This window comes from Papio anubis, chromosome 20 (genome assembly GCF_008728515.1).
Source record: "Papio anubis isolate 15944 chromosome 20, Panubis1.0, whole genome shotgun sequence".
Taxonomy (NCBI): Eukaryota; Metazoa; Chordata; class Mammalia; order Primates; family Cercopithecidae; genus Papio; species Papio anubis.
Genome location: NC_044995.1, coordinates 36,510,404 through 36,538,391, shown reverse-complemented (window position 1 = coordinate 36,538,391; position 27,988 = coordinate 36,510,404). Strand labels below are relative to the sequence as shown.

General features: G+C 48.9%; 1 protein-coding gene across 1 annotated transcript; it reads left to right on the top strand.

The window, feature by feature from the left end:
* Positions 1 to 243: 243 nt before the first annotated feature.
* Positions 244 to 27,988, top strand: LOC101005596 (cytochrome P450 4F22). Its single transcript, XM_003915076.4, has 12 exons — positions 244 to 1,046; positions 4,884 to 5,028; positions 12,966 to 13,019; positions 13,140 to 13,267; positions 13,470 to 13,591; positions 16,120 to 16,387; positions 19,693 to 19,759; positions 19,872 to 20,001; positions 23,768 to 23,901; positions 24,798 to 24,862; positions 26,339 to 26,421; positions 26,955 to 27,988. The coding sequence occupies exons 1-12, from the start codon at positions 693 to 695 to the stop codon at positions 27,130 to 27,132; spliced, it is 1,728 nt and encodes a 575-aa protein (XP_003915125.3). The 5' UTR covers positions 244 to 692; the 3' UTR covers positions 27,133 to 27,988.

Here is a 27,988-nt window from a genome sequence, read left to right as displayed (position 1 = left end):
CATGGCAAAACCCTGTCTCTACAAAAAAATACAAAAATTAGCTGGGCCTGGTGGCATGCACCTGTAGTCCCAGCTACTTGGGAAACTGAGGTGGGAGGATTGCTTGAGCTGGGGAGGTTAAGGCTGCAGTGAGCCGTGATTGTGCCACTGCACACTCCAGCCTGGGTGACAGAGGAGACCTTCTTTCAAAAAAAAAAAAAAAAGAAAGAAAGAAGTCCTGAAATTAGACGGAGGTGGTAGTTGCATGATATGTAAATGTACTGAATACCACTGAATTATTCCCTTTAAAATGATTAATTTTGTGTTATGCGAATCTCATCTCAAGTAAAAAAAAAGATAAAAGAAAAAGGGGGAAAGGACGTGGCCAATAGGGAGTTTCCACTGTGGGCAGCTGGAGTTTAATCTCACGGGGAAGCCTGGAGTGAGTGTGGAACCTATATCTCAGGGTCATTGCACCTAAGGGGTGAGGGAGCTGGGGTATTTATCCACCAATGAGCCTCAGTCATTGGTTGAGAGCTGCTCCTTTGGGAGGGGGGTCTTGGTTTCCCAGCCTGACCGGCTATGCATGGGCAGAGAATGCCCTATGGTAGAGAAGTCAAGAGCGTGACCTTGCAAAAGTCAAGGCTAAGAGCATATGAGCAGGGCCCTGAGTGCATCCATCTGTCCAGCTGGCTGGAGGTCATGGCTGGGGAATGAAGAGGCATCCTTGGTGTCTCAAACTCACGTGTGCTGGGAACCTGCTGTGCACTAGGCACACCATGCCTGACGCCACGGGTCATCATCTTGTGCATGGCACCGATTCCCTGACCCTGTGTGTCCCCAGGATGCTGCCCATCACAGACCACCTGCTGCACCTCCTGGGGCTGGAGAAGACGACATTCCGCATGTACGCGGTGTCCAGCCTTCTCCTCTTACTACTCTTCTTCCTGTTCCGCCTGCTGCTGCGGTTCCTGAGGCTCTGTCGGAGCTTCTACATCACCTGCCGCCGGCTGCGCTGCTTCCCCCAGCCTCCCCGGCGCAACTGGCTGCTGGGCCACCTGGGCATGGTGAGTGTGGCCAGGCAGGACTGGGCTGGGCTGGGCAGGTGCAGGGTAATAGGTAAGGATGGCGGGCCTGCTGGCTTCCCACAGCCTCCCAAGAATCTGTTTGGGGCTAGCAGCAGATTTATATGATGGAGTATGAGGCTGAGGCTCAGAGAGGGCAAGCAGTTTATCCAAGGTCACACAGTTGGGAGTAGGCAGAACTAACTTTAAAGATGAATTATTTTGGGAGGCTGAGGTGGGAGGATTGCTTGAGGCCAGGAGTTTGAGACCAGCTTGGGAAACATAGTGAGACCCCGTCTCTACAAAAAATACAAAAATTAGATGGGTGTGGTGGTACACGCTTGTAGTCTCAGCCACTTGGGAGGCTGAGGTAGGAGGATTGCTTGAGCTTAGGAGTTTGACACTAGCCTGGGCAACACAGTGAGAACCCATCTCTATAAGAAAAATTACAAAAATTAGCTGAGTGCAGTGGAGTAGTCCTAGCTACTTGGGAGGCTGAGGCAGGAGGATTGTTTGAGCCTGGGAGTTTGAGGCTGCAGTGAGCTATGATTGTGTCACTGCATTCTAGCCTGGGTGACCTAGTGAGACCCTGTCTCTCTAAGAAAAAAAAAAAAAAGAACTCTCTATAATTTTATAGCTATCACTGTAGCAACAGGTACCTTTACCTTTGGAGTTTGGAATCCCAGGGTAGGGATGGAGGTGGGGAGGGGAACACATCCTCTTCTCAGTGTGGTTCCACTGTTCTCCCTTGAATGCTGTGGTCCCAGGTCAGGACTCTTATCCCTTTATTGCATTGAATTTTTTTTTTTTTTTTTTTTTTTTTGAGACAGGGTCTCGCTATGTTGCCTAGGCTGATCTTGAACTCCTAAGCTCAAGCAATCCTTTGGCCTCAGCCTGCTGAGTCCTTTTTAATTTTGCAGATATGTGCCAAGTATTTTTCCAGACAAATATTAACTCATTCAGTTCTCTTGACAATTCTAGGAAGTAGGTCTCATGACTAGCCCCATTTTGCATGGAAGATTACTGAGGCACAGAGAGGTTAAGTAGCTGACCTTAGGTCACACAGCTTGTAAGTGGCAGAGCTGGGGTTCAAACCCAGCATGTCAAGCTCCAGCCTCCATGCTCTCAGTTCTACCCTCTGATGCCTCTACTTTCTGTAGTTAGTTTCTAGATGAGATAGGTTGGACTTTTCCTTTTTTTTTTTTTTTTTTTTTTGAGACAGGGTCTTTCTCTGTCAGCTAGGCAGGAGTGCAGTGGTACAATCATGGCTGACTGCAGCCTCTACCTCCTGGGCTCAAGGGATCCTCCTGCCTCAGCTTCCCAAGTAACTATGACTGCAAGCCTGCAAGCCCAGGCCCCCACACCTGGCTAATTTTTGTGTTTTTAGTAGAGACAGGGTTTCACTATGTTGTCCAGGCTAATCTCAAACTCCTGACATCACGTGAACCACCGTGCTCGGCCTCCTTGTTTTTAGTTCTACTCTCTGATGCCTCTACTTTGTGGATGAGATAGGCTGGACTTTCCCTTTTGGAGTTTTCTCCTTCATTTCTTCCATCCCCTACCCCTGCTCAGGCCTTATCCTCTCCTGATGGTCCATGGTCTAGCCTCCTCCTTGAGTTCCTACCTCCAGTTTCATCCCTTTAGTCCATCTCCCATCCTGGCCCCAGAGGGATTCTTGGATCTAACCACATCCCTGCCCCTGCTCACACACCCTCCATGGCTCCCTATTGCCATTCAGAAAAAGGCCGGTGTTCAAGGCCCTTTTGGCTTCAACCTCCATCCTCCTCACTTGTTCCACCATCCCTCCCTAGCTCCATAAAATCACTTCCCACTTCTGTAACAAGGCTCCCATCTCCAAGGCCTTTGCCAAAACTGTACTCTCTGTCCAGGTATCCTTCTCTGCTAGATCAACTTCTACTCATTTTTCATGCCCCATCTCCAATGCCCTTACTCTAGAAAACCCTCTCTGGATTTGATGGTTGTCCTAGAGGGAGTGGCCAGGCTCTAGTGCCTGAAGGAGTTGGTCAGGGCCAGCTCTAAAGCCCAGCCTTGACATTGTAGGTCCAACCCAGCTCCTGGGCCCATGGGGGCTGGGTGAGGCTGCAATTGAGGCTTGGGTGTGGACAAAATCAGGGCTGAGCCTGACGGAGAAGGAGACACAGGAGCTAGAAAGGGGTCATTTGTTGCTTTACTCATTTGGCAATTGCTGAACCTTATCACTGGCTAGGCACTGGGTTAGGCTCCTTTGTATCTGAACTCTTCTCTAATTCTCACAGCCTGTGAAGTGGGGATGGATCTGTCCTATTTCATGGATTCATACTTTTATAGATTTGAACACAGAGAGGTTAAGTGTCTTGCTCAAAGTCACACAGCACCTGAGGTTGGGTTTGAACTTGGATTTTTCTGACGTTGAGCCTGAAGCTTTCCTGCCTCATACAACAGGTGAGGAAGTGCAGTTTTGTAGCTAGGCGGCCTGGGTTCAGGTACTAGCTTTGCAGATGATGCCAAAGCTTGCCCATATTCCTCTCAACCCATTTTTGGATGCAGTGGCCTGACGTCCAGCCGCCAGCTCCTGCATTCTAGGGGCTGTCTCTGGTGGCTGGAGCCCATTCTGCAGGTGAAATAAAGGCTGGGCACAGTGGCTCACACCTGCAATCCTAGCACATCGGGAGGCCAAGGCAGGAGAATTGCTTGAGCCCAGGAATTTGAGACCAGCTTGGGCAACATAGCAAGAACCAGTTTTTACAAAATATTTTAAAATTAGCCGGGCTTGGTGGTGCATGCCTAGAGTCCCAGTGCCTGTTCTGCCACTGTTTGTTCTGTGAGCTTGGGAATTAACGCCCCTAGGAGTGACCCTCAGCCAATGACTGATGGGCATTGGTACATAAATACCCCAGCTCCCTCGCCCTTAGGTGGGATGACTCTGAGATGCAATGTGCTACTCTGTCCTCCAAAGCTCCCCAGTGGGACTGAGCCCTGGTTGCCCTTGGTGGTAATTTCCTTGACAACTCATTGTTTACTGGTGGTCTTCTTTCCCTATCTCACTACCCATGTTTTTGGGGACCATCCCCCAAATAATCTACCTGCTCTAGAACCATTGTCTCAGGACTTCCTTCTGGGGGAGCCTAAACCAGAACAGTCACCTACTTAACTTGTAACTTCAGAAAAATCATTCGACCTTGCTGAGTCGAAGCTCACTGCAGCCTTGAGTTCCCAAGCTCAGGTGGTTCTCCTGCCTCAGCCTCTTCAGTAGCTGTGATTACAGGCATGTTTTTTTTGAGACGGAGTTTTGCTCTTGTCGCCCAGGCTGGAGTGCAATGGCATGATCTCGGCTCACTGCAACCTCTGCCTCCTGGGTTCAAGCGATTCTCCTGTCTCAGTCTCCTGAGTAGCTGGGATTACAGGCGCCTGCCACCAAGCCCAGCAAATTTTAGTATTTTTAGTAGAGACGGCGTTTCACCATGCTGTCCAGCCTGGTCTCGAACTCCTGACCTCAGGTGATCTGCTTGCCTTGGCCTCCCAAAGTGCTGGGATTACAGATGTGAGCCACTACATTTGGCTACTATTTTTAGCTATTGAACATCAGCCAGTGTCAGGCCCATGCTGGGGCTCTTGCTTTGTTATTTCATGAATCCTTTCTACTGCCCTCAGAAGGAGAGTTGATTCTTCTCCATTTTTTCAGATGAGGAAATGGAGGCCCAGGGAGGTGCAGCCAGCTGCCTAAAATCATCATGTAGCACTATTGGGCTTGTTTTGAGACTACAAGAGGTGGCAGGAGGAAGGCAGTGGGGGAAGCTGGGGTTGGGTACCTCCTCATTGCTCCTCCCTTACCTCTTGCAGTACCTTCCAAATGAGGCGGGCCTTCAAGATGAGAAGAAGGTACTGGATAACATGCACCATATACTCTTGGTGTGGATGGGACCTGTCCTGCCGCTGTTGGTTCTGGTGCACCCTGATTACATCAAGCCCATTTTGGGAGCCTCAGGTAGGTGCACTGGGCCTCTGAGCTACGTGTGAGTCCTCAACTCCCAGAGCCTATCTGAGATTTTAGACAGGTGGGATATCCAGAGGAAGGGTCATTTGAATAGGGCTTTGAAGGATGAGTAAGAGTTCACCAAAGCAAGAATGGCAATCCAGATTGTGAGAATGGTATGGGCAAAGATGTGACAATGACTAAGAGTTCCAGGAACTTCGAGGGAATGTCCATCCATCTGGCAGTCAGAGCCAAGCATGTTTGGATAGGCAGTTGTTCCCCATGGTTTTGTTAAGTAAGTGTTACTCAATCCCTGGCCATGGCACTCCCATCATTTGGTTCTGACACTCCCATTATGGCCAGGACTCTTGGTGACTCAGCCTGCAGCCTGGACAACTCAGTTGTCATTACTTGGGCTGACTCTGACTGGCAGGGAGGGAGATGTGGAAGAATTGCTTCTTCCTTGTGCAGTCCACACCTATCCCAAGATGTGAGACTCCCAAGTGTGCTTGGCAAGCTCTTGCTCAGCCTTTGACACCCAGCTCCAATGGCCGCCTCCTCCAGGAGTCTTTCCCTGACTTCCCAGACAGACCTATTCTCAGTCCTAACCCTTTGGACCTGGGTATGTCTGTGTCCAGCTCTATCTTCCTCATGGACCTTTAGGGACCTCAAGGGCCTGGCACCTGGCTGAATGCCTGTGCCCATGCTGACCGCCCCAGTCACCATGTGCTGGAAGCTACATGGCTGCACTGCCTGTAATCCAGCACTTTGGGAGGCCGACGGGCTGGATCACGAGGTCAGGAGATCGAGACCATCCCATAACACAATGAAACCCCGCCTCTACTAAAAATACAAAATTAGCCATGCAGGAAGGGCGCCTGTAGTCCCAGCTACTTGGGAGGCTGGGAGGCAGGAGGAATGGCGGGAACCCGGGAGGGCGGAGCTTGCAGTGAGCCGAGATCGCTTCACTGTACTCCAGCCATGACAGAGCAAGACTCTGGCTCCCAAAAAAAAGAAGTTTAATTGACTCACAGTTCCGCAGGGCTGGGGAGGCCTCAGGAAACTTACAATCATGGCGGAAGGGGAAGCAAACACGTCCTTGTTCACATGACAGCAGGAAGGAGAAGTGCCAAATTAAAGGGGGAAAAGCCCCGTATAAATTCATCAAATCTCGTGAGAACTCACTCACTATCATGGAAACAGCAGCATGGGGGTAATCTCCCCCATGATTCAATTACCCCCCCCCATTGGATGCCTCCATGACACATGGGGATTATGGGAACTATAATTCAAAATGAGATTTGGATGGGGACACAACAAAACCATATTACCTGGGCACCTCCAGAGGTATCAGAGAACACCTGAGAGAGCTCACTCTCAAATGAACCAATGAGCTCCAGTAGATCAGGTGTGGCGGTTCACACCTGTAATCCCAACACTTTGGGAGGCTGAGTCAGGAGGGTTGCTTGAGGCCAGGAGTTTGAGACTAGCCTGGGCAATATAGTAAGACCCTGTCCCTCGAAAAAAATAAATAATTACCCAGTGGCACTGATATGCATCTATAGTCCCGGCTACTTGGGTGGCTGAGATGGGAGGATCACTTGAGCCCAGGAGTTTAAGACCAGCCTGGGTAATCTAACAAGACTCCATCAATGTACAAAAACATTTAACAATATTAGCTATGTGTGGTGGTGCGTGCCTGTAGTCCCAGCTACTCAGGAGGCTGAGGTGAGAGGATTGCTTGAGCCCAGCAGTTGGAGGCTGCAGTGAGCTGTGATTGCACCACTGCTGCACTCCAGCCTGGGTGACAGAGCAAGACTTAGTCTCTCAAAAAAAAAGGGGGGGGGGATTCCAGGAATTTTAGGATCTCTGTCCCAGCTTTGCCTCTACAAACATGCATCTGGGGACCATCTCCAGGGCTGCCACCCAGGAGCTGTGAAAGAAGAAGCTGCCATCCTCCCCTTCTGCAGCTATTCCCTCTCGATGCCTCTTTGTCTCCCGTTATTACATTTGTAAAGGGATGACGATCCCCATTGAACTAAGGGGAAAACCTAGACCTTGGGAGGGAGAAGTGACTCTTCTGAGGGATGAGTATCAACTTGTGGGAAGAGCCCCGGGCCAGAACTGAGTTGGGTTGGCTCCAAATTCTGGCTTTGGCACATGCTTGCTGTGAGACCCCAGCCACTTATCTAGCCTCTCTGGGTCTCAGGTTTTGATCTGTAAAATGGATGCAGTTGTGAAGGCTGAATAATATAATGTGGATAAGAGGCCACGTGCAGTGGCTCATGCCTGCAATCTCAGCACTTTGGGAGGCCATGGCAGGAGGATCACTTGAACCCAGGAGTTCAAGACCAGCCTGGGCAACAGAGCAAGACCCTATCTTTACAAAAAATTTTTAAAAATTAGCCACGTGTGGTGGTGCATGCCTATAGTCCTAGCTACTCAGGAGGCTGAGGTAGGAGATTGCTTGAGCCTAGGAGGTTGAGGCTGCAGTGACCTATGATTATGCCACTGCATCCAGCATAGGCAACAGAGTGAGATTCTGTCTCTAAAAAAATTTAAAAAAAGTTAAAAAATAATATGGATAGGTACTAATAAAGGTTTCTCTTCTGCCTTTTTAATATATGTTTTTCTTTCTCTTTTCCTCCTTCCCTTTATTCTTCCTCCCTCTTCTCCTCCTTCTATTTCTCTCTCTACTCCTCCTCTTCCCCCCTCCTCCCTTCTCTTCTTCTTCTTCCTCTCCTCCTCCTCCTTCTACTTCTTCTTTCTCCCTCTTCCTCCTCCTCTTCCTCTTCCTCTTCCTCCTCCTTCTCCTTCTCCTTCTTCTTCCCAGAGTGAAGTGCAGTGGCATGATCTCAGCTCACTGCAACCTCTGCCTCCCGGGTTCAAGTGATTCTCCTGCCTCAGCTTCGCGAGTAGCTGGGACTACGAGTGTGCACCACCACACCTGGCTAATTTTTGTAATTTTTTTTTTTTTTTTTTTTTTCCAGTAGAGACGGGGCTTCACCATATTGGCCAGGCTGGTCTTGAATTCCTGACCTTAAGTGATCCTCCCGCCTCGGCCTCTCAAAGTGCTGGTATTACAGGTGTGAGTCACAGTGCCCGGCCTCTCTTTTTCTTCTTTCTCCTTCTTCCTCCCTCCTCCTCCCACTCAGAGCATCAGTTTCCTGACCACCATCCTGCCTGGTTCTGAGACTCCAAACAGACCAAGGAGTAGCGCCCCAGGAGGGGCTGGCATGTAGTAGATGCTTAAGCCTCTTGCCCTCCCCTCCTCCAGTGGAGGGAGGGATGTTCTGCGTTCCCCACCAGAGAAGCCAGATAGGGAACTCCAGGATGGAGAGGGTGGGGCTGTGAGTCAGCCTGGAGTGAGGCCTTTTGGCCCCAGGGTGCCCCCACCTGGAATTACACAGATCAGGCTCCAGTCACAGACTCCACCCCTGATCAGGACCTCCTGGGGCCACACCTGGGAGTAGCTTGCTGCTCTGAGCTTGGAGCTGCCATAGCCCTTGAGCCAGGAGGAGGGCCCACAGCCTGTTGGAGCCTCAGTTTCCCCTATCATCTTATGGGCCTTTGGACTAGGAAATTTTCATGAGAGAAAGTAGGTAAACGTGCCTTATAGAGAACATCATGATATATAGACATATAATTGTGGCTTGCTTTTGTATCATCTTTTTAAAATCGAGGTGAAATTCATGTAACATATAATTAACCATTTACAAGTGAACAATCAGTGGTATTTAGTGTATTCACCATGTTGGGCAACCACCAGCATTCTCCAGCTTCAAAAGTTTTAATCACCCCATAAAAAAACTCTATACCCATTGAGTAATCACTTCCCATTTCCCTCCTCCTCCCGTCCCCTGGTAACCTTGAATCTGCTTTCTGTCTCTATGGATTTGCTTATTCTGGGTACATCATAGAAAGGGAATTACACAAAATGTGATCTTTTTGTGTCTGTTTTCTTTTACTCAACATAATGTTTTTGAAGTTCATTTACGTTGCAGTATGAATCAGTTTCTTCTTCTTCTTTTTTTTTTTTTAATTTGAGACAGAGTCTTACCCTGTCACCCAGAGGCTGGAGTGCAGTGGTGCAGTCACAACTCTTTACAGCCTTGAAGTCCTGGGCTCAAGTGATCCTCCTCCTGCCTCAGCCTTCCGAGTAGCTGGAACTGCAGGCACGCACCACCATGCCCAGCTAATTTTTATTTTTATTTTTGTAGAGATGAGGTCTTGCTATATTGTCCAGGTTGGTCATTAGGGCTGACTTCATTTCACTGTATGGATTTTTGTTGTTGTTGTTTATCTGTTCACCTTTTGGCTATTGTGAATCATGCTACTATGAACATATATGTTCAAGTTTTGGGGTGGACATATGTTTTCATTTCTCTCTTGGGTAGATACCTAGAAGTAGAATCGCCAAGTCATATGGTAATTCTGTACTTAACTTTTTAAGGAATCACCTTGCTGTTTTCCACAGAGGGCTTGCATTAATTTTCTATTAACAGGAAACCTAAACATTTATCTCACAAGTTCTTGATGCCAATAAATCATCATTTTAATCATAGTAATAAAAATAGCCAACAGTTGGTCAATTATATATTTACATACACACATGTTTAATGAGCACCTACCATGTGCCAGGAACACAAGAGCTTGTTGAGTCTTATAGGGATACCATGAGGGAGGATTGTTCTATTTTCTCCTTTGGCAGTGGTAACATGTCCAGGCTTACATATCTAGTTAGTGGCAGGGCTGGAATTTGAACGCAGACCTGGCTAGCCCAGAACCCAAGCTCTCAAACACAGTGATATGCAGTTTTCTGAGCATGAGTTTCTCCATGCTGGCACTGTGTGGGGGTATTTCATACACCATCTCATCTCTCCCTCTTTTTTTTTTCTTTTTAAAGAACATTTTTGTAGAGACAGAGTCTTGCTGTGTTGCCCAGGCTGGTCTTGAACTTCTGGGCTCAAGTGATCCTCCTGCCTCAGCCTCCCAAAGTGCTGGGACTGCAGGTGTGAATCATGGCACCTGGACTACCATCTCCTTTTTGCCGGAGGGGGAAACTGGTGAGGAACGTGGACACAGACTTTCCTGGCATTGAGTGGTCAGAGTTGGAGTGGAAAAGGAACCTGAGGATGAGAGAGCAATGGTTCAGCTGAGAAGGGAGTTTGGAGAAGGCTTCCTGGAGGAGGTGTCAGTGATGCTGGGCCTTAAAGGATGCCTAGGAGTTTGCCAGAGAAGGAGTCCCAGATGGAAAGTCCTGCCAGTGCACTGATGCAGATGTGTGAAAATTCCAGGGAAATTCAGGTGACTTAGGGTGGCTGCAGTGAAGGTGATACATTGGGGGGAATAGGAAATGAGACTGACAGTTAAGCAGGAACTGGACTGCAAAGTGAATGCACTTGTACTTTATCCTAGGAGTGACAGGGAGCCATGGGAGGTATTTGAACAAGGCAGCTATTGACCAGATCTGGGTGTCAGAAAGATCCCTGTGGAACCTATCTTGGAGTCCAGAGCGCGGAGAGGAGAGGAGTGACTGGACTCCTGCTTTCCTCTTCAATGCTGCCTCCTCCAGGAAGCCTGCTCTGACTTCCAGCAGCCCTTTTTCTGAGCCCTCCTTAGCACCTACCACACTTTCTACCTTCTTGGTAGTTGGATGCCTCTGCTTCCCTTTCCTGCCCTGCTCAGGAGCTCCTCCAGGGAGGACATAGAGCTGAGCCATCTGTGGGTCCCCAGCATCACTCAACTTGGGTTGGGCACAGAAAGGCAGCAGAAGAGGTGTGTTGAATGGGAGGATGAGTGGGCAGATGATTATGTACGCAACTGGCCAATTCCTAGGGAGTGTGTGTGTGTAGGTGGCTGAGTCACATTCAGGTAAAAGTGATACCACTCGAATTTCAGATACATCCTTCCCGGGCCTCTGCCCATTCAGCCCCAAATCTGTTCAGTATATAGAAGGAGAATCCATCCATCCATCCATCCATCCATGCATTCATTCATCCACTCATCCATCCACCATCCACCTATCCACTCATTCATCCATCCATCCATCCATTCATCCATCCATCCACCATCCACCCATCCAACCATCCATTCATCCATCCATCCACCCACCCACCATCTATCCATCTGCTATTCATCCATCCACTTATTCTTCCATCCATGTACTACTCATCTGTCCATCTACTCATCCATCCACCCATTCATCCATTCCTTCATTCATCCATCCTTGGATTGACTTATTTATTCATTTAATAAAAATTTATTTAGCACAATATATCAGTGATCAACATGAACCCTTCTGTTAAGGAGCTTGTAACTAAGTGGATACAATCCAGAGTGATTGCTGGGTCAGGGGTGGGGAGAAGCATTCAAGTTGAGACTACAGGATGAGGGAAGAGTGTTTGAGGCAGAGAGAGCAACTGGTGGAAAGTCTCAGAGAAGAGAGAGCACGTGGTCTTTTTGGGGAGCTGAGAAAAGTTCTGTGGTGTGGCTGGGCATGGTGGCTTATGCCTGTAATCTCAACACTTTGGGAGGCTGAATTTGGAGGATCACTTGAGCTCAGGAGTTCAAGACCAGCCTGGGAAACATGGCAATACCCTGTCTATACAAAAAATTAACAAATTAGCCAGGTGTGGTGGCGTATGTCTGTAGTCCCAGCTACTCGGGAGGCTGAGGTGGGAGGATCACTTGAATCTAGGAATTGGAGGCAGCAGTGAGCTATGATCTCACCATACACCCCAGCCTGGGTGACAGAGCGAGACCCCATCTCAAAAAAAAAAAAAGAAAAAAAAGAAAAAAGGTTATGTGGTGTTAGTTCTGTGATGTCGAATGGGGGATGGAAGACAGAGGTGTCTTGAGAGAGATTTGGACAAAGGCAAATCATTCAGGGCTTTGAAAATGGGCTGGTATGTGAGAGTGATGGGTGTGTGAGCAGGAAGGGGCATGGTCAGATCTGATAGTCAGATGAGATTCTCCTGGGGCTATCATGAGGGACACACTGGAGAGGGTGAGGCTGGAGGCTGGGAGCACAGGAGGTGTGATTCAGATGACCTGAGCTGGCAGAAAAAAAAAAGGGAGTGGATTAGGGGAAGGCTCAGGTGAAGAAGGCTATTCTGGATAGACAGCTCAGCCTGACCAAGGTTCAGAGGTGATCCACAGCATGTGATGAGAATAGGGTTATCTGGTGTATGTTGAAGGATGAGGTGGGAGAGGCATACAGGGGCCAGATGGAATTGGGTTTCAACGCCAGGCTGAACCTGAAATTTTTACAAGCGCAATGGGGAGCCATGGGAGGCGTTTGAGCAGGGGAGGCTCATATTGAGATCAGTGTTTTATAAGGATTTTTCTTGGGTAGGTGTGGAGGATGGACTGGAGGAATACAGTGGGAGGTCAGAGCCCAGTGAGGAGGCCTAAGGAAGTCATAAGCAAAGGTCAAGAGTTAGAACTCTGTTTTGAGGCCAGGCATGGTGGCTCATGCTTGTAATCCCAGCACTTTGGGAGGCTGAGGTGGGTGGACCACTTGAGGTTAGGAGTTCGAGACCAGCCTGGCCAACATGGTGAAACCCTGTCTCTGCTAAAAATACAAACAAATTAGCTGGGCGTGATGATGGCACCTGTAATCCCAGCTACTCGGGAGGCTGAGGCAGGAGAACCACCTGAACCTGGGAGGCAGAGGTTGCAGTGAGTGAAGATCGCACCAGTGCACTCCAGCCTGGGTGACAGAGTGAGACTCCGGAAAGAAAGAAAGAGAGAGAGAGAGAGAGAGAGAGAAAGTGAGAGAGAGAGAGAGAGAGAGAGAGAAAGTGAGAGAGAGAGAGAAAGTGAGAGACAGAGAGAAAGAAAGAAAGAAAGAGAGAAAGAAAAAGAAAGGAAGGAGGGAGGGAGGGAAGGAAGGAAGGAAGGAAGGACTCTATTTAGAGTCATCATTGGCCCTTTGCCCTCCACAGCTGCCATCGCCCCCAAGGATGACCTCTTCTATGGCTTCCTAAAACCTTGGCTAGGTGAGTGCCCAGTGGGTAGGCTGGGGCTGGGGCTTCAGAGAAGAGAGGGAAGAGCGTGGGGTTCCTTGGAGGGTTTCAGAGTAACAGGAGAGGTCCCTAACCTCAGTCTTCTGGGCCCAGGGGATGGGCTGCTGCTCAGCAAAGGTGACAAGTGGAGCCGGCACCGTCGCCTGCTGACACCTGCCTTCCACTTTGACATCCTGAAGCCTTACATGAAGATCTTCAACCAGTGCACTGACATTATGCATGTGAGTCCCAAGGCTTTGTGGGAAGAGGGTGTCCTGGGAGTGAGGCTGGTTCAGGCTCCAACTCATGCATGGGCAAGCCATGTGATGTCAGGAGGCCTCACATCTATAAAATGAGCTCGTAGTGAAAATGCAGTCGGGTCCTTGTTAGGCTGACTCCCTGTCTCTGGTTTCCATGCACAGTCACCATGTATCTCTCTTCCAGGCTAAATGGCGGCGTCTGGCAGAGGGCTCAGTGGTCTCCCTTGATATGTTTGAGCATATCAGCCTCATGACCCTGGACAGTCTTCAGAAATGTGTCTTCAGCTACAACAGCAACTGCCAAGAGTGAGTGTGACCCTTCTTGGGACTGTGGAGCCAGCTGCTCTAGGGGCAAGATAGTGGCAGGAGAAAGAGAACTCCCAGGCATTAGACAACTCTGGCCTATGGGAGCTCTGCCACGGATGGGTCGTGTGGTTCCAGGAAACTGACCATCTCTCTGAGCTTCACTTTTTTTTAATCAAAAAAATGGACATCATAATTCCTTCCCCAGACTCATTGTGTGAGAATTAAATGAGATAATGTGAATCAATGGCTTGGTATATAGTAGGTAATGTTAGTAAATGCTAGTATTTTTTCATTCCACTATGAAGAGTGTGTGGTCTTTGGACAGTGTCCTCCCCACTTTCTGAGGCTCGGTTTCCTTATTTGTAAAAAAAGGATGTCAATCTCGTACTCTCTGAGAGATGCTTTAAGGATAAAATGATGTAGCACTGCCCTGGCACATAATTGATGCTCAGAGAATATTTATTGAGTAAATGAATCAAATAATCAATGCCTTGGTTCATTCATTCATTCATTCATCAAATATTAATTATGCACCCACTATGTGCCTGGCACCATGATATTGCTGCTGAGGACAGGGTGGTGAACAACAGACAGTCACAGCTCTGTGAAGTTTGTAGTCTAAGTGGGGACATAAGGAATAAGGGAGACAACTAATGCAAAGCTTGCCACACATAGTAGGTCCTCAGTAACAAGCTAATGACTTTGTTACTCTAGGCATTATAGGACGTGTTCCAGTTGGATAAGGCAGAGATGGTCTTAGTAATTAAATAATTAAAGATGGCTTTAGAAATTAAATAATTAATTAATCCAAGAAATATTTACTGAGTGCCTAGTAAGGGCCAGCCCTGAACTAGGTGCTGGGAACACCATAGTCAACAAGAAAGACAAGATGTTGCTTCTCTAGAACTTCCATTTCAGTAGGAAGACAGGCAGTAACCATGAACAAGTAAGTAAACAAGAAAACGACAGACTGCAATAAGGGCATAAAAACAAGCCCACTTCAGGACTGAGGACAGCTCCCTGCAAGCATGCTTCACCCATTATTATTATCATTATTATTTTAATACAAGCTTTATTGAGAGACAGTTCACATACTATACAATTTACTCACTTAAAGAATACACCTGAATTGCTTTTAGTATATCCAGAGTTGTGCAACCATTACTATAATCAATTTTAGAATATTTTCATCAATCCTCCCCCTACTCCAAGAAACTTCATACACTTTAGCAACCCTTGCCCTTTCCTTTCTCCTTCAGGTCTAGACAATCACCAATCTACTTTCTGTCTCTGTAGGTTTGCCTGTTATGGATATTTCACACAGATGGAATCATACAGACTTTTGTGTCTGGCTTGTTTCACCCAGCATAATGTTTTAAAGGCTCATCCATATTGTAGCATGTATCGGTTATGTATTTCTTTTCATTGATGAATAATATTCCATTTACCACATAATACCACATTTTGTTTATCCAGTCATCCATCGATAGACATTGTTTCCACTTTTTGACTACTATGAATAAGGCTGCTATTAACATTCATGCACAAACTTTTGTGTGAACATGTATTTTTAATTATCTTGGCTATATACCTAGGAGCAGAATTGCTGGGTCATATGGTAATTCCAATTTAAACGTTGTGAGGAACTGCTAAACTTTATTTCAGTGGGTTTCAACATGGTACAAAGTGGTTGTACCATTTTGCTCTTCCAACCAGTGAGTGTGAGAGCTCCAGTTTCTCCACATACTCACTAACACTTGCTTGTTGTTGTTGTTGTTTTGTTTGTTTGCTTTTGAGATAGGGTATTGCTCTGTTGCTCAGGCTGGAGTGCAGCCCAACACTTGTTACTATAAGTTTTGATTTTAGTCATCTTAGTGGGGTGAAGTAGTATCTCATTGTGGCTTTGATTTGCATTTCTCTGGTGACCAGTGCTGTTAAGTATCATTTCACATTCTCATTGGTCATTTCTGTCTTTTTTGGAGAAATGCCTATTCATATCCATTGCCCATTTTAAAATAAGTTTTAAGAATTCTTTATTTATTTTAGGTACTAATCCCTTATCAGATATATAATTTGCAAATATTTTCTCCCATGCTGAGGAGTGTAACCATTTAGCTTTAGTGATGCTACAATGACTATGCCTATGTTGAAAGTCCTTATCCCTCTTTGGGCCTGTTTAAAAATATATATGGGACCGAGTGTGGTGGCTCAGGCCTGTAACCCAGCACTTTGGGAGGCCGAGGCTGGAGGATCGCTTGAGCTCATGAGTTCGAGGCTGTGGTGGGCTATGATTATGCTGCTGTACTGCAGCCTAGGTGACAGAGCAAGACCCTATCTAAAAAATAAATAAATGAAATAAAAATAGAGTTAATATAGGGTTTCTCTTTGTTATCTACTCAATGGGGAGTGAAGGCTTATCTTAGCCAAGCCATGGGTCTTAGCCATGGCTAAGGCTTATCTTAGCCAAGCCATGGCTGTGCTGTGCTGGGGGAAGGGGCTACACTCATGGCTTCCTTTCTCCCTGGCAGGAAGATGAGTGATTATATCTCCGCTATCATTGAACTGAGTGCTCTGGCTGTCCGGCGTCAGTATCGCTTGCACCATTACCTCGACTTCATTTACTATCGCTCAGCGGATGGGCGGAGGTTCCGGCAGGCCTGTGACATGGTACACCACTTCACCACTGAAGTTATCCAGGAACGGCGGCGGGCACTGCGTCAGCAGGGGGCTGAGGCCTGGCTTAAGTCCAAGCAGGGGAAGACCTTGGACTTCATTGATGTGCTGCTCCTGGCCAGGGTGAGGCTGGGCCCTGGAGGGTGGAGCCCTGCCCTGGATGGCCTCTCCAGGAATTGCGTATAAAATGATAAATGTTAGAACTCCATTAGGCGTTGTGGCTCACATGTGTAATGCTAGCACTTTGGGAGGCCGAGGAGGGAGGATTGCTTGAGCCCTGGAATTGGAGATCAGCCTGGCAACACAGGGAGACCCTGTCTCTACAAAAAATAAATAAGTTGGGTGTGGTGCTGCATGCCTACGGTCCCAGCTACTTGGGAGGCTGAAGCAGGAGTGTGGCTTGAGCCCAGGAGTTGGAAGCTGCAGTGAGCTATGATGGTGCCACTGCACTCCAGCCTGGGCAACAGAGCGAGACTCTGTCTCAGAACAAAACAAAACAAAACAAAACAACACACACACGCAAAACAAAAAAAAATTCACATGGGTCTGGGATGGGGTCAGAACATGTAAGACTCACTGGGTGAGTTTTCTTGGGCTGCTATTACAAAGTATCACAAACTAAATAGCCTAAACATCAACAATTTATTCTCTCACAGTTCTGGAAGCTAGAAGTCCAAGATCAAGGTATCTGCAGGGCTGGTTTCTTCTAAGGGCCATGAAGGATGAATCTGTTCCAAGTCTTGCTCCCTGGCTTGCAGAAGGCTGTCTTCTCCCTATGTCTGTGGATCATCTTCCCTCTGTGCCTGTCTCTGTCTTCTTCTCTTTGTATAAGGACACCAGTCACATTGGATTAGGGCCCTGCCCTAATGAGTTCATTTTGTCTTGATTACTTCTGCAAAGACCTCTCTCCAAACATGGTCATAGTCTGAGGTATTGGAAGTTAGGACTTATGAATTCTAGCGGTGGGGCGGGGTGGGGGTGGGGGTGGGGGTAGGGGTGGGCAGGGCACCATTCAGCTCATCAAAATTGCAAAAATGAAATATATGACCTTGGGCCGGGTGCGGTGGCTCACACCTGTAATCCCAGCACTTTGGGAGGCTGAGGTGAGCAGATCACCTGAGGTCGGGAGTTCCAGACCAGCCTGACCAACATGGAGAAACCCCGTCTCTACTAAAAATACAAAATTAGCCAGGTGTGGTGGTACACACCTGTAATCCCAGCTACTCGGGAGGCTGAGGCAAGAAAATCGCTTGAACCTGGGAGCTGGAGGTTGTGGTGAGCTGAGCTCATGCCATTGCACTCCAACCTGGTCTGCAAGAGTGAAACTCTGTCAAGAAGGAAAGAAGGGAGGGAGGGAGGGAGGGAGGGAGGGACATGACCTTGAAGAGATGAGACACTTGTATGGTCACTCACTGGTGTGTCTGTGGACCTTTTGGGTTCTGGATTCAAATAGTCCTGGATTCCAGTCCTGGCTCTGTCGCTTAGTGGATGTTTGACCTTAGTCATATGACTTGTCTTCCCGAGCCTCAGTTTCTCCTTTTATACCATGGTGATCATAAAACCTGATCACAAGGTTGTCAGGCATCCAGTGGGATGTTTGGTGTTAGAGGCTGCTCAAGAAATAGGAACTCCCTTCTTCTCCTCACTGTTGACTTTCTGTCCCTCTTTCCATCTTTCTTTTCTTTTTTCTTGTTTTTTAAAATTTTAATTTAAAGTTCTAGGATAAGCCGGGCGCAGTGGCTCATGCCTGTAATCCCAGCACTTTGGGAAGCTGAGGCGGGAGGATCACCTGAGGTCAGGAGTTCGAGACCAGCCTGGCCAACATGTTGAAACACCGTCTCTACTAAAAAGAGAAAAAAAAATTAGCCGGGCGTGGTGGCATGCGCTTGTAATCCCAGCTCCTCTGGAGGCTGAGGCAGAAGAATCGCTTGAACCTGGGAGGCAGTGGTTGTAGTGAGCCAAGATTGCGCTACTGCACTCCAGTCTGGGAACAAGAGAGAAACTCTGTCTCAAAAAAAATTTTTTTTAAATTAAATTAAATTTAAAGTTCAAGGAGACATGTGTAGGGCGTGCAGGTTTGTTACCTAGGCAAACATGTGCCATGGTGGTTTGCTGCACCTATCAACTCATCACCTAGGTATTAAGCTCTGCATGCATTTGCTATTTATCCTGATATTCTCCCTCCTACTGCCGCCCTGATAGGCCCCAAATGTGTGTTGTTTCCCTCCCTGCGTCCGTGTTTTTTCATTGTTCAGCTCCCACTTATAAGTGGGAACATGTGGTGTTTGGTTTTCTGTTCCTGCCTTAGATTGCTAAGGATGATGGCTTCCAGCTCCATTCAGGTCCCTGCAAAGGACATAATCTTGTTCCTTTTTATGGCTGTATAATAATATTCCATGGTATATACGTACCACATTTTCTTTATCCAGTCTTTCATCGATGGGCATTTGGGTTGATTCCTGTCTTTGTTATTGTGAATAGTGCTGCAATGAACATACGTGTGCATGTATCTTTATAATAGAATGATTTATATTCCTTTGGTTATATACCCAGTAATGGGATTGCTGGGTCAAGTGGTCTTTGAGGAATTGCCACACCGTCTTCCACAATGGTTGAACTAATTTACATTCCCATCAACAGTGTAAAAGTGTTCCTATTCCTCCAGAGCCTCACCAGCATCTCTCACCCAGGGTCTTGCTCTGTCACCCAGGCTGGAGTGCAGTGATGCAGTCATGGTTCACTGGAGCCTTGACCTCCTGGGCTTAATCCTCCTGTCTCAGCTTCGCCAGTAGCTGGGACTACAGGCATGCATCACCACGCCTGGCTAATTATTTTTTTGTAGAAATGGGGTCTCACTATGTTGCCCAGGCTGGTCTTGAACTCCTAGGCTCAAGGGATCTTCCCAACTTGGCCGCCCAAAGTGTTGGGATCACAGGCGTGAGCCACCAGACTGGGCACTTTCCATCTTTATTAGACAAGTTGCATATTTCCATCTTCCTGGAATAATTCCCCCCACAGCTTGGCTTAAGAGAGAGAGAGGGAAACCAGGTGTGGTAGCTCACGCCTGTAATCCCAGAACTTTGGGAGGATGAGGCAGGTGGATCACTTGAGGCCAGGAGTTCGAGACCAGCCTGGCCAATATGGCGAAACTCCATCTCTACTAAAAATATAAAAATTAACTGTGAGTGGTGGCATGTGCCTGTAATCCCAGCTACTCGGGAGGCTGAGGCACGAGAATCACTTGAACCTGAGAGTCGGAGGCTGCAGTAAGCCAAGATTGCGCCACTGCACTCCAGCCTGGGTGATAGAGTGAGACTCTGTCTCAACAACAAAAAAAAAGATGGGGGGAGATATCTGAGTTTTGAGGAACCCCTAGGATGCAGAGGGTGGGATGAAGTGGGCTGAGCACCCTCTACTGCCCATTCCAGGATGAAGATGGAAAGGAACTGTCAGACGAAGATATCCGAGCTGAGGCAGACACCTTCATGTTTGAGGGTGAGGATGTGGGGTGAGGCTGGAGGAGGGCAGGAAGGGGCATCATTGGCTGCAGATAGCATCTCTGCTTTCTTCAGGCAGCCTCCATTCAGATACCCTCATCTACCTGCAGGTCACGACACAACATCCAGTGGGCTCTCTTGGGTGCTGTTCAATTTGGCAAAGTATCCAGAATACCAGGAGAAATGCCGGGAAGAGATTCAGGAAGTCATGAAAGGCCGGGAGCTGGAGGAGCTGGAGTGGTGAGTGCGAGCTCAGGGGAATGGAGGGGGCAGGTTGAGGCCAGAACCTTGGGTGTAAGCCTCTTCTCTCCCACTTACTGATTGTGTGACCTCAGACAAGCCACTTTAGCTTCCTGAATTGCAATTTCTTCAACTATAAAATGGGCATGGTGATAGTGCCTATGCCTGCCTCATAATGCAGAAGTTCTCAAAGTGTCCTGGTCAGCAATTATTGCAGTAATGGTGCATAACAAACAGCTCCCAAACTTAGTGGTTTACAGCCAGCAGTTACTTATTGCTTTTGTATGCACATATTTCTTGCTCTTGTCTGCTCATTATTCTAGTTGCTGCTGCTCTTAGCTAAGTGGAGTGGAGTTGCTTCCAAACTAAGAGCTGGGTTCAGATCTGCTTCATATACTTCCTCTCTGTTCTCTTTGGACCAGAGGCTACCCTGGGTCGTGTTCTTCTCAAGGCAGATTCCAGAAGCACAAAAAGTCACGAAATTTAAAAGCTTTGCTTGGGCCGGGCGAGGTGGCTCATGCCTGTAATCCCAGCACTTTGGGAGGCCGAGGTGGGTGGATCACCTGAGGTCAGGAGTTCGAGATCAACCTGACCAACATGGTGAAACCCCATCTCTACTAAAAATACAAAAATTAGCCAGACATGGTGGCGGGTGCCTGTAATCCCCCCTACTCGGTAGGCAGAGACAGGAGAATCACTTGAACCTGGGAGGTGGACGTTGCTGAGGTTGTACTGCACTCTAGCCTGGGCTACAAGAGTGAAACTCTGTCTCAAAAAAAAAAAACCTGGAGAAAAAAAAAAGATAAAGTAAATAAATAAATAAATAAAATAAAAATAAAAGCTCTGCTGGCACTAGAGCATTGCGTTGGCTAACAAGTCATGTGACCAAGCCCAGCATGAATGGGGCAGGACATATATATACTCCACTTACCTGAGCAGAAGGCACTGCAGAATCATATGACAAAGGGTACAGGTATATAGTTCTAATTCAGGGAGGAAGTGGAGAATCAGAACAAATAACCCGGTCTCTATCAGATTCATGCTATGTCGAGCTGATTCTGGGTGATGAAAAGAAAACACAGCGTTAGACTGGGCACGGTGGCTCATACTTGTAATCCAAGTACTTTGGGAGGCTGATGGGGGTGGATTGCTTGAGCTGAGGTATTTGAGACCAGCCTGGGCAACATGACAAAACCCCGTCTCTACAAAAAAAAAAAAAAAAAAAAAAAAAAAAAAATTAGCTGGGCGGGGTGGTGCATGCCTGTAGTCCCAGCTACTTGGGAGGCTGAGGTGGGAGGATTGCTTGAAGCCAGGAGGTGGAGGCTGTGGTGAGTCAAGATTATGCCATGCACTCCAGCCTGGGTGACAGAGTGAGACCCTGTCTCAAAAAAAAAAAAAAAAAGAAAGGAAAACAAAGCCACAGCATTAAATAGCATCAACTCACATAGTGAGAAGGTTCCTTTAGGTTCTATTTCAACCTTTTACATTATGGCCTCAGGGGTACATGCTCAGTGGGGTGCAACTGTATCCTGAACGCTTTGCTAATCTTCCTTTTTAACAAAGAGAGAAGATGTCTCAGGTTTAGAGAGTTGAGCAGGAGTTGGTGTATAGCCACAATTTAATAACATGCTACTGCTTTCACAGTGGTGTTTGTACGGATGAATACCTTTATGCCAGGGAGGCTGTTCGCCCTTTATAGCAAGATGAAGTTTATTTTTTTTGAGACAGGCTGGAGTGCAGTGGCACAATCACTGCTCAATGCAGCCTCAAACTCCTGGGGTCGGGCAGTCCTTCTGCCTCAGCCTCCTGAGTAGGTGGGATCACAGGTGTGTGCCACCACAACTGGCTAATTTTTGAAGTTTTTTTTTTTAGAGATGGGGACTCGCTGTATTGCCCAGGCTGGTCTCAAATCCCTGAGTGCAAGTGATCCTCTTACTTTGGCCTCGCAAAGTGCTGAGATTATAGGCGTGAGCGACTGTGCCCAGCCATGAAATTTCTTTGAAAGAGAACCTGGGTTGGGTGAGGTGGCTCATGCCTGTAATCCCAGCACTTTGTGAGGCCAAGGCGGGTGGATCACTTGAGGCCAGAAATTCAAGACCAACCTGGGCAACATGGTGAAACTCCGTCTCTACTACAAATACAAAAATTAGCCGGGTGTATTGGTGTGTGCTTGTAATCCCAGCTGCTTGAGAGGCTGAGGCGTGAGAATTGCTTGAACCTGGGAGGCAGAGGTTGCAGGGAGCCGAGATTGTGCCACTGCACTCCAGCCTGGACGAAACAGCAAGACTCCACCAAAAAAGAAAGAGAACCTGTTGATTTAAAGAAACTAATCTAATCTAGAACATGAACCAAGAGTTATCATTAGCCCAATTTTGGGCCCTAAAGTCCAAAGGAAAAAATATTAAGTCAATAATATGATAAGGAGATAATGCCCTTTTCTCTCTCTCTCTTTCTCTTTCTCTCCTTCCTCTCTCCCCTTCCTTCCTTCCTTCCTTCCCTCCTTCCTTCCTTCCTTCCTTCCTTCCTTCCCTTCCTTCCTTCCTTCCTTTCTTTTTAGATAGGCTCTCGCTCTGTGGCCCAGGCTGGAGTACAGTGGCATGATCGTAGCTCACTACAGCCTCCTGAGTAGTTGGGACTACAGGTGTGTGCCATCATGCCCAGCTCATTTTTAAACTTTTGGTAGAGTTGGGGTCTCTGTTGCCCAGGCTGGTCATGAACTCCTGGGCTCAAGTTATTCACCTGCTTCAGCCTCCCAAAGTGCTGGGATTACAGGTATGAGCCACCATGCCTGGCCTGCACCATTTTTTTTTTTTTTTTTTTAAGACAAGAGTCTCACTCTGTCACCCAGGCTGGAGAGTAGGGGTGTGATCTCATCTCACTGCAATGTCTGCCTTCTGGGTTCAAGCAATTCTTTTGCCTCAGCCTCCCCAGTAGCTGAGACTACAGGTGCACACCACCACACCCTCAGCTAATTTTTGTGTTTTTTAGTAAAGATGGGGTTTCGCGATGTTGACCAGGCTGATCTTGAACTCCTGACCTCAGATGATCCGCCCACCTTGGCCTCCCTAAGCGTTGGGGTTACAGGCCAGAGCCACCACACCTGTCCTGCACCAGTTTTTTAAGTACAGAAATGGACCATATAAACTGACATATTGCTGTTGCCCTGAGTCCCCTTGGCTGTCCTCGCACCTCACCTAGGTGCACCTGGGCCTCCACATAATTCATCAATTAAAGACTTAATGCTGGGTCCAGCAGAGGGCCCAGTGCTAGTGCTATTCTGAGTGGTCTGTGCTCAGATACTTTGCATCCTAAGTATTAGTACTGGCCGGGTGCTGAGGCTCATGTCTGTAATCCCAGCACTTTGGGAGGCTGAGGTGGGTGGATTGCCTGAGGTCAGGAGTTTGAGACCAGCCTGGCCGACATGGTGAAACTCCGTCTCTACTAAAAATACAAAAATTAGCTAGGCGTGGTGGCACATGCCTGTAATCCCAGCTACTCAAGAGGCTGAGGCAGGAGAATCGCTTGAACCTGCGAGGCTGAGGTTGCAGGGACCCGAGATACACAAAACACTAAATATTAGTACTGCCCACCTGTGCATAAGACAACTGCAAATGTCAGAAGTTGGGGCAAGTCTAAAATCCTAGACTGGTTTCCTGCCCAGCTGCCCCTGAGTGTGTGTGTATGTGTGTGCGTGTGTGTGTGTGTGTGTTTCATGGAGGTGGTGTCTTGGTGGTTCGGCTTCTACTTATATCTCCATTCTTCCCAGGGACGATCTGACTCAGCTGCCCTTCACAACTATGTGCATTAAGGAGAGCCTGCGCCAGTACCCACCTGTCACTCTTGTCTCTCGCCAATGCACGGAGGACATCAAGCTCCCAGACGGGCGCATCATCCCCAAAGGTGCCCGCCATGTTCCCCCCTGCTGCTGGTGCACTGCCTCCAATGCTGTGGCTGCTCTGTTGTCCACAGGGGCCTGGCCATGCCTGCCCTAGGTGCACTATCTCTGCAGATGGGGTAGCTCTCTGTGTGCCTGCTGCTTCTGGGGTATTGGAGGAAACGCAGTTGTGTGTGCAGGGAGATAGAGCCCAGTTAGTCCAGGTGGAAAGGAAGGAAGCAGAGTCACAAGGATGGGCCTGTGAGGGTACAGTTGGGGAGGGTCTGTTTCATTCAGTTGCCAGTTACTCCCTGGAGACCAAGCCCTGTCTTGGTTGATACTGGGGACCCTGGCTCAGGTTTTGAGCATTGCCCATTCTGGGGGAGATACAGCAGGGCACAGATAGTTCCCAGGCATATGGAATCAGGAATGGGCTAAAGGGAGAGACAGGGGCTGGAGTAGCTCAAATATGGGGAGGAATGCAGGGAGGGCTGCCTGGAGGAGGGAATGTGGGAGGTGAGGCTTGGAGTGTGGAAGTAAAAGAGTGAGCATGTTTATGGAGTACAGCCTCAGGATGCAGATTGTGAAAGGCCTGGACAGGTGATGGCGTTTGAACTCAATCCTGGGGGTAGCAGGGAGCCAATGTAGGTGCTTGAGCTGAAGAGGAGCAATGTCAGATCTGCGAGTAAGAAAGATCCCAATGTGGCCAGTGTGGCAGCCAGAAAGAAGATGATAGGGTTCTCCTAGGGAAAGGCAGGAAGAGTGTATAGGGCAGCAGAATTTTTTAGAGAAGGATGGACAGAAGGTGGTGGCAGATGGCTCATGGGAACATCATGGCTCTAGGGAGACCCAAGGTTGGGGGGATGTTTCTGGAGGAGGCCCTGGCTCCCCTTGGCCCCACTGATCCCATCTTTCCCCACAGGAATCATCTGTTTGGTCAGCATCTATGGAACCCACCACAACCCCACAGTGTGGCCTGACTCCAAGGTGAGTGCCTGCCCCAATCCTCCCTGCCCTCAGGTCCTCCCCTCCCCTGCGCCCCAGGGAGCCAGAGAGCAGGGCCGGATGCAGGGCCTGAGTGCACACACTCCTCACCACTCCGCATTTAGCCATTTATTCACCCGCTCATTGTTAATGCATTAGGGCAGAAAATATTTATTGAGCACCTACTGTGTGCCAAAGTGTGTGCTGGGCTCTGAAAATAGAGGATGATACTGTCTTTGTCTTCACGGGGCTCACAGTGAAGTTTTGGGGAAGATAATAATCAAATAAATAAGATTTTGGGTATTGATACATGCACAAAAGAAAGAAAAACTGGGCCAGTTCCAGTTTACAGGCGCAGTGGTTCACGATTATAATCCCAGCACTTTGGGAGGCTGAGGTGGGAGGATTGCTCGGGCCCAGGAGTTTGAGGCCAGCCTGGGCAACACAGCGAGACCCCCATCTCTACCAAAAAGGAAAAAGTTGGCCCAATGTGGTGGCTTGTGTCTGTAATCCCAGTGCTTTGGGAGACCAAGGTGGGAAGATTGTTTGAGGCCAGAAGTTCCAGCTCAGCCTAGCCTGGGTAACACAGTGAGACCCCATTTCTAAAAAAAAAAAAAAAGTTAGCCAGCCATGGTGATGCACACCTGCAGCGCCAGCCACTCAGGAGGCTGAGGCAGGAGGATCGCTTGGGCCCAGCTGCAATGAGCTATGGTTATTTATTTATTTTTTTGAGATAGAGTCTTGCTCTGTTGCCCAGGCTGGAGTGCGTGCGGTGGTGTGATCTTAGCTCACTGCAACCCCTACCTCCTGGATTCAAGAGATTCTCCTGCCTCAGCTTCCCGAGTAGTTGGGATTACAGGCATGTGCCACCACGCCTGGCTAATTTTTTTGTATTTTTAGTAGAGACGGGGTTTCACCATGTTGGCCAGGCTGGTCTTGAACCCCTGAGCTGAGATGAAGCATCTGCCTTGGCCTCCCGAAGTGCTGGGGTTACAAGCGTGAGCCACCGCGCCCAGCCTGCAATGAGCTATGATCCTGCTTCTGCACTCCAGCCTGAGTGAGACTCTGACTCTAACAAACAAACAAGCAAACAAAGACAAACAAAGACAGACAAACAAATAAATTAAAAAAAAAGAGATAAAAACTAGTGGATGGGGCACTTTAGCTCAAGTGGTTATGAAAGGGCTTGCTGAGGAGATGTTTGAGCTGAGACCCTAGTGGATGAAGGATCAAGGAGAAACCTGTTCTAGGCAGAGGAAATAGCAGTGCAAAGGCCCTGAGGTGGAATCTCACTGGTGCGTGTGACCAACAGAAGGAGGCAGGTGTGGCTGCATTGCAGGAAGTGCAAGTTGGAATGGAAGAGATGGCCCTGAGGTGCTCTCCATCCATCTTTACTGACCCCCAGAGGCTCAGGGATGGGGGCCAGGCTGGGATGTCTGGGGCAGCCCCCAGACTCATCTCCAGGCTGTTCCTCCCTAGGTGTACAACCCCTACCGCTTTGACCCGGACAACCCACAGCAGCGCTCTCCACTGGCCTACGTGCCCTTCTCTGCAGGACCCAGGTAACCCATTTCCCCCAGTCCAAGCCAGCTGTGGATGAACAGAGGCAGGGAAAGATCAGGAATGTGCCTCTCAGGAGCAGAGACCAGATGGCACCCAGGCGTCCTTTCTGAAAACCCGGCACCCTCTCCCCAGTGCGCCAGGAGGCCCCCAAATCAGACTCTGCAATAGCATCCTGGGTATTGAGCACCGACGGTGTGTCAGGCCCTGAGTTCTGGGCTCCCACGCTCCCATTGGCTCTATGATGCCTTTGTCCCCGTTTTCACAGATGAAGGAACTGAGACTCAGAGGGGGCGCCATGTATCCAGGACACACAGCTAGTAAGAGGCTGCACCGGGATTCAGACACTCAACCCCAAGGTCACATTAATTGAGCGATTCGTGGGGTCTCACTTTAACCCTCACCCAGCGTGGAGTTTCACTTTAACCCTCACCCAGCCCAGGATGCTTGCTTCATTTTCGAAGGAGGCATGTGACGCCCAGGGACCAGTGCTCACGCAGAAGCTGGGCCTGAGCCCTGTCCCCTCTTCCTCCAGGAACTGCATCGGACAGAGCTTCGCCATGGCCGAGATGCGCGTGGTTGTGGCACTAACACTGCTACGTTTCCGCCTGAGTGTGGACCGAACGCGCAAGGTGCGGCGGAAGCCGGAGCTCATCCTGCGCACGGAGAGTGGGATCTGGCTCAAGGTGGAGCCCCTGCCTCCGCGGGCCTGAGCGTGGGCGCGATCCCTGCGGATCCCAGGGGTCCAGGCCCCTCCCAGACGGGCCGAGGCCACGCCCCCGAAGGACCAGGACTCGCCCCAAAGATCCCGAGGGAATAGGCCACTCCCCTCGAAGTTCAGGTTCAGCTCCTGGATGACCAGGCACCGCTGTTGAGCAGCCTGATGGTGCTGGCCACGCCCCTCAAGGCAAGGCTCCCCCCCTTAGGGGGTCTGATCCCGCCCTTTGAGGCTTAGGTCCCGCCCCCTGAGTTCTCGCACCTGTCCTGTTTGAGGGACCAGGCTCGGCCCTGCCCACTTGGGCTCAGGCCCCGCCCCCAGGATCCTGCGGATTGAGGGCCTCAGGCCACGCCCCTGCAGAGCCAGGTCTCCAGGACTTGCCCACTGAGCCTTCAGAGGACCTAAGCCCCACCTCTGACTCAGGGCTCACCCCCAACTGGCTGAACCCCTGGCAGGCTTCCAAATTGAGGAAATCTGGAGCCTGACGTCAGCGCTTTTAACCCGGACATCACCCACCTGAGGCCCTCAGCTCATGTGGGCAGACTGCTGAGGCGTGAGGCTGGATCGTAGGGCTCGAGGCTGCTTACTTTTGTTGTTGTTTTGTAAACTCAGACCCCTGTAAGCCCCTTCCTTCCTCCCTTGCCCAAAGACCCTTTGCTGAGTGTTCTGTTTTTGTAGAATAAAAGCAAAGGATGCAGACCTACCCCACCCTCCACCCCCTAACTCAGCCAGACGCTTACACGTGGAGACCCCAGCATGGGAATGAGGGGCTCTACCAACTGAGCGAAGCTGCGGGCTAGGAGGCTGGAAAGCCATTTGTCCTAGGACATAAACTCAGATTTTGGGGGTCA

Excerpts from the sequence above, each read along its gene's own strand:
- LOC101005596 (XM_003915076.4), top strand. The coding sequence starts at position 693 with ATGAAGAGGCATCCTTGGTGTCTCAAACTCACGTGTGCTGGGAACCTG. Across the intron at positions 5,029-12,965 it reads GCCCATTTTGGGAGCCTCAG|CTGCCATCGCCCCCAAGGAT; the intron begins GTAGGTGCACTG and ends TGCCCTCCACAG. Across the intron at positions 19,760-19,871 it reads AGACACCTTCATGTTTGAGG|GTCACGACACAACATCCAGT; the intron begins GTGAGGATGTGG and ends ATCTACCTGCAG.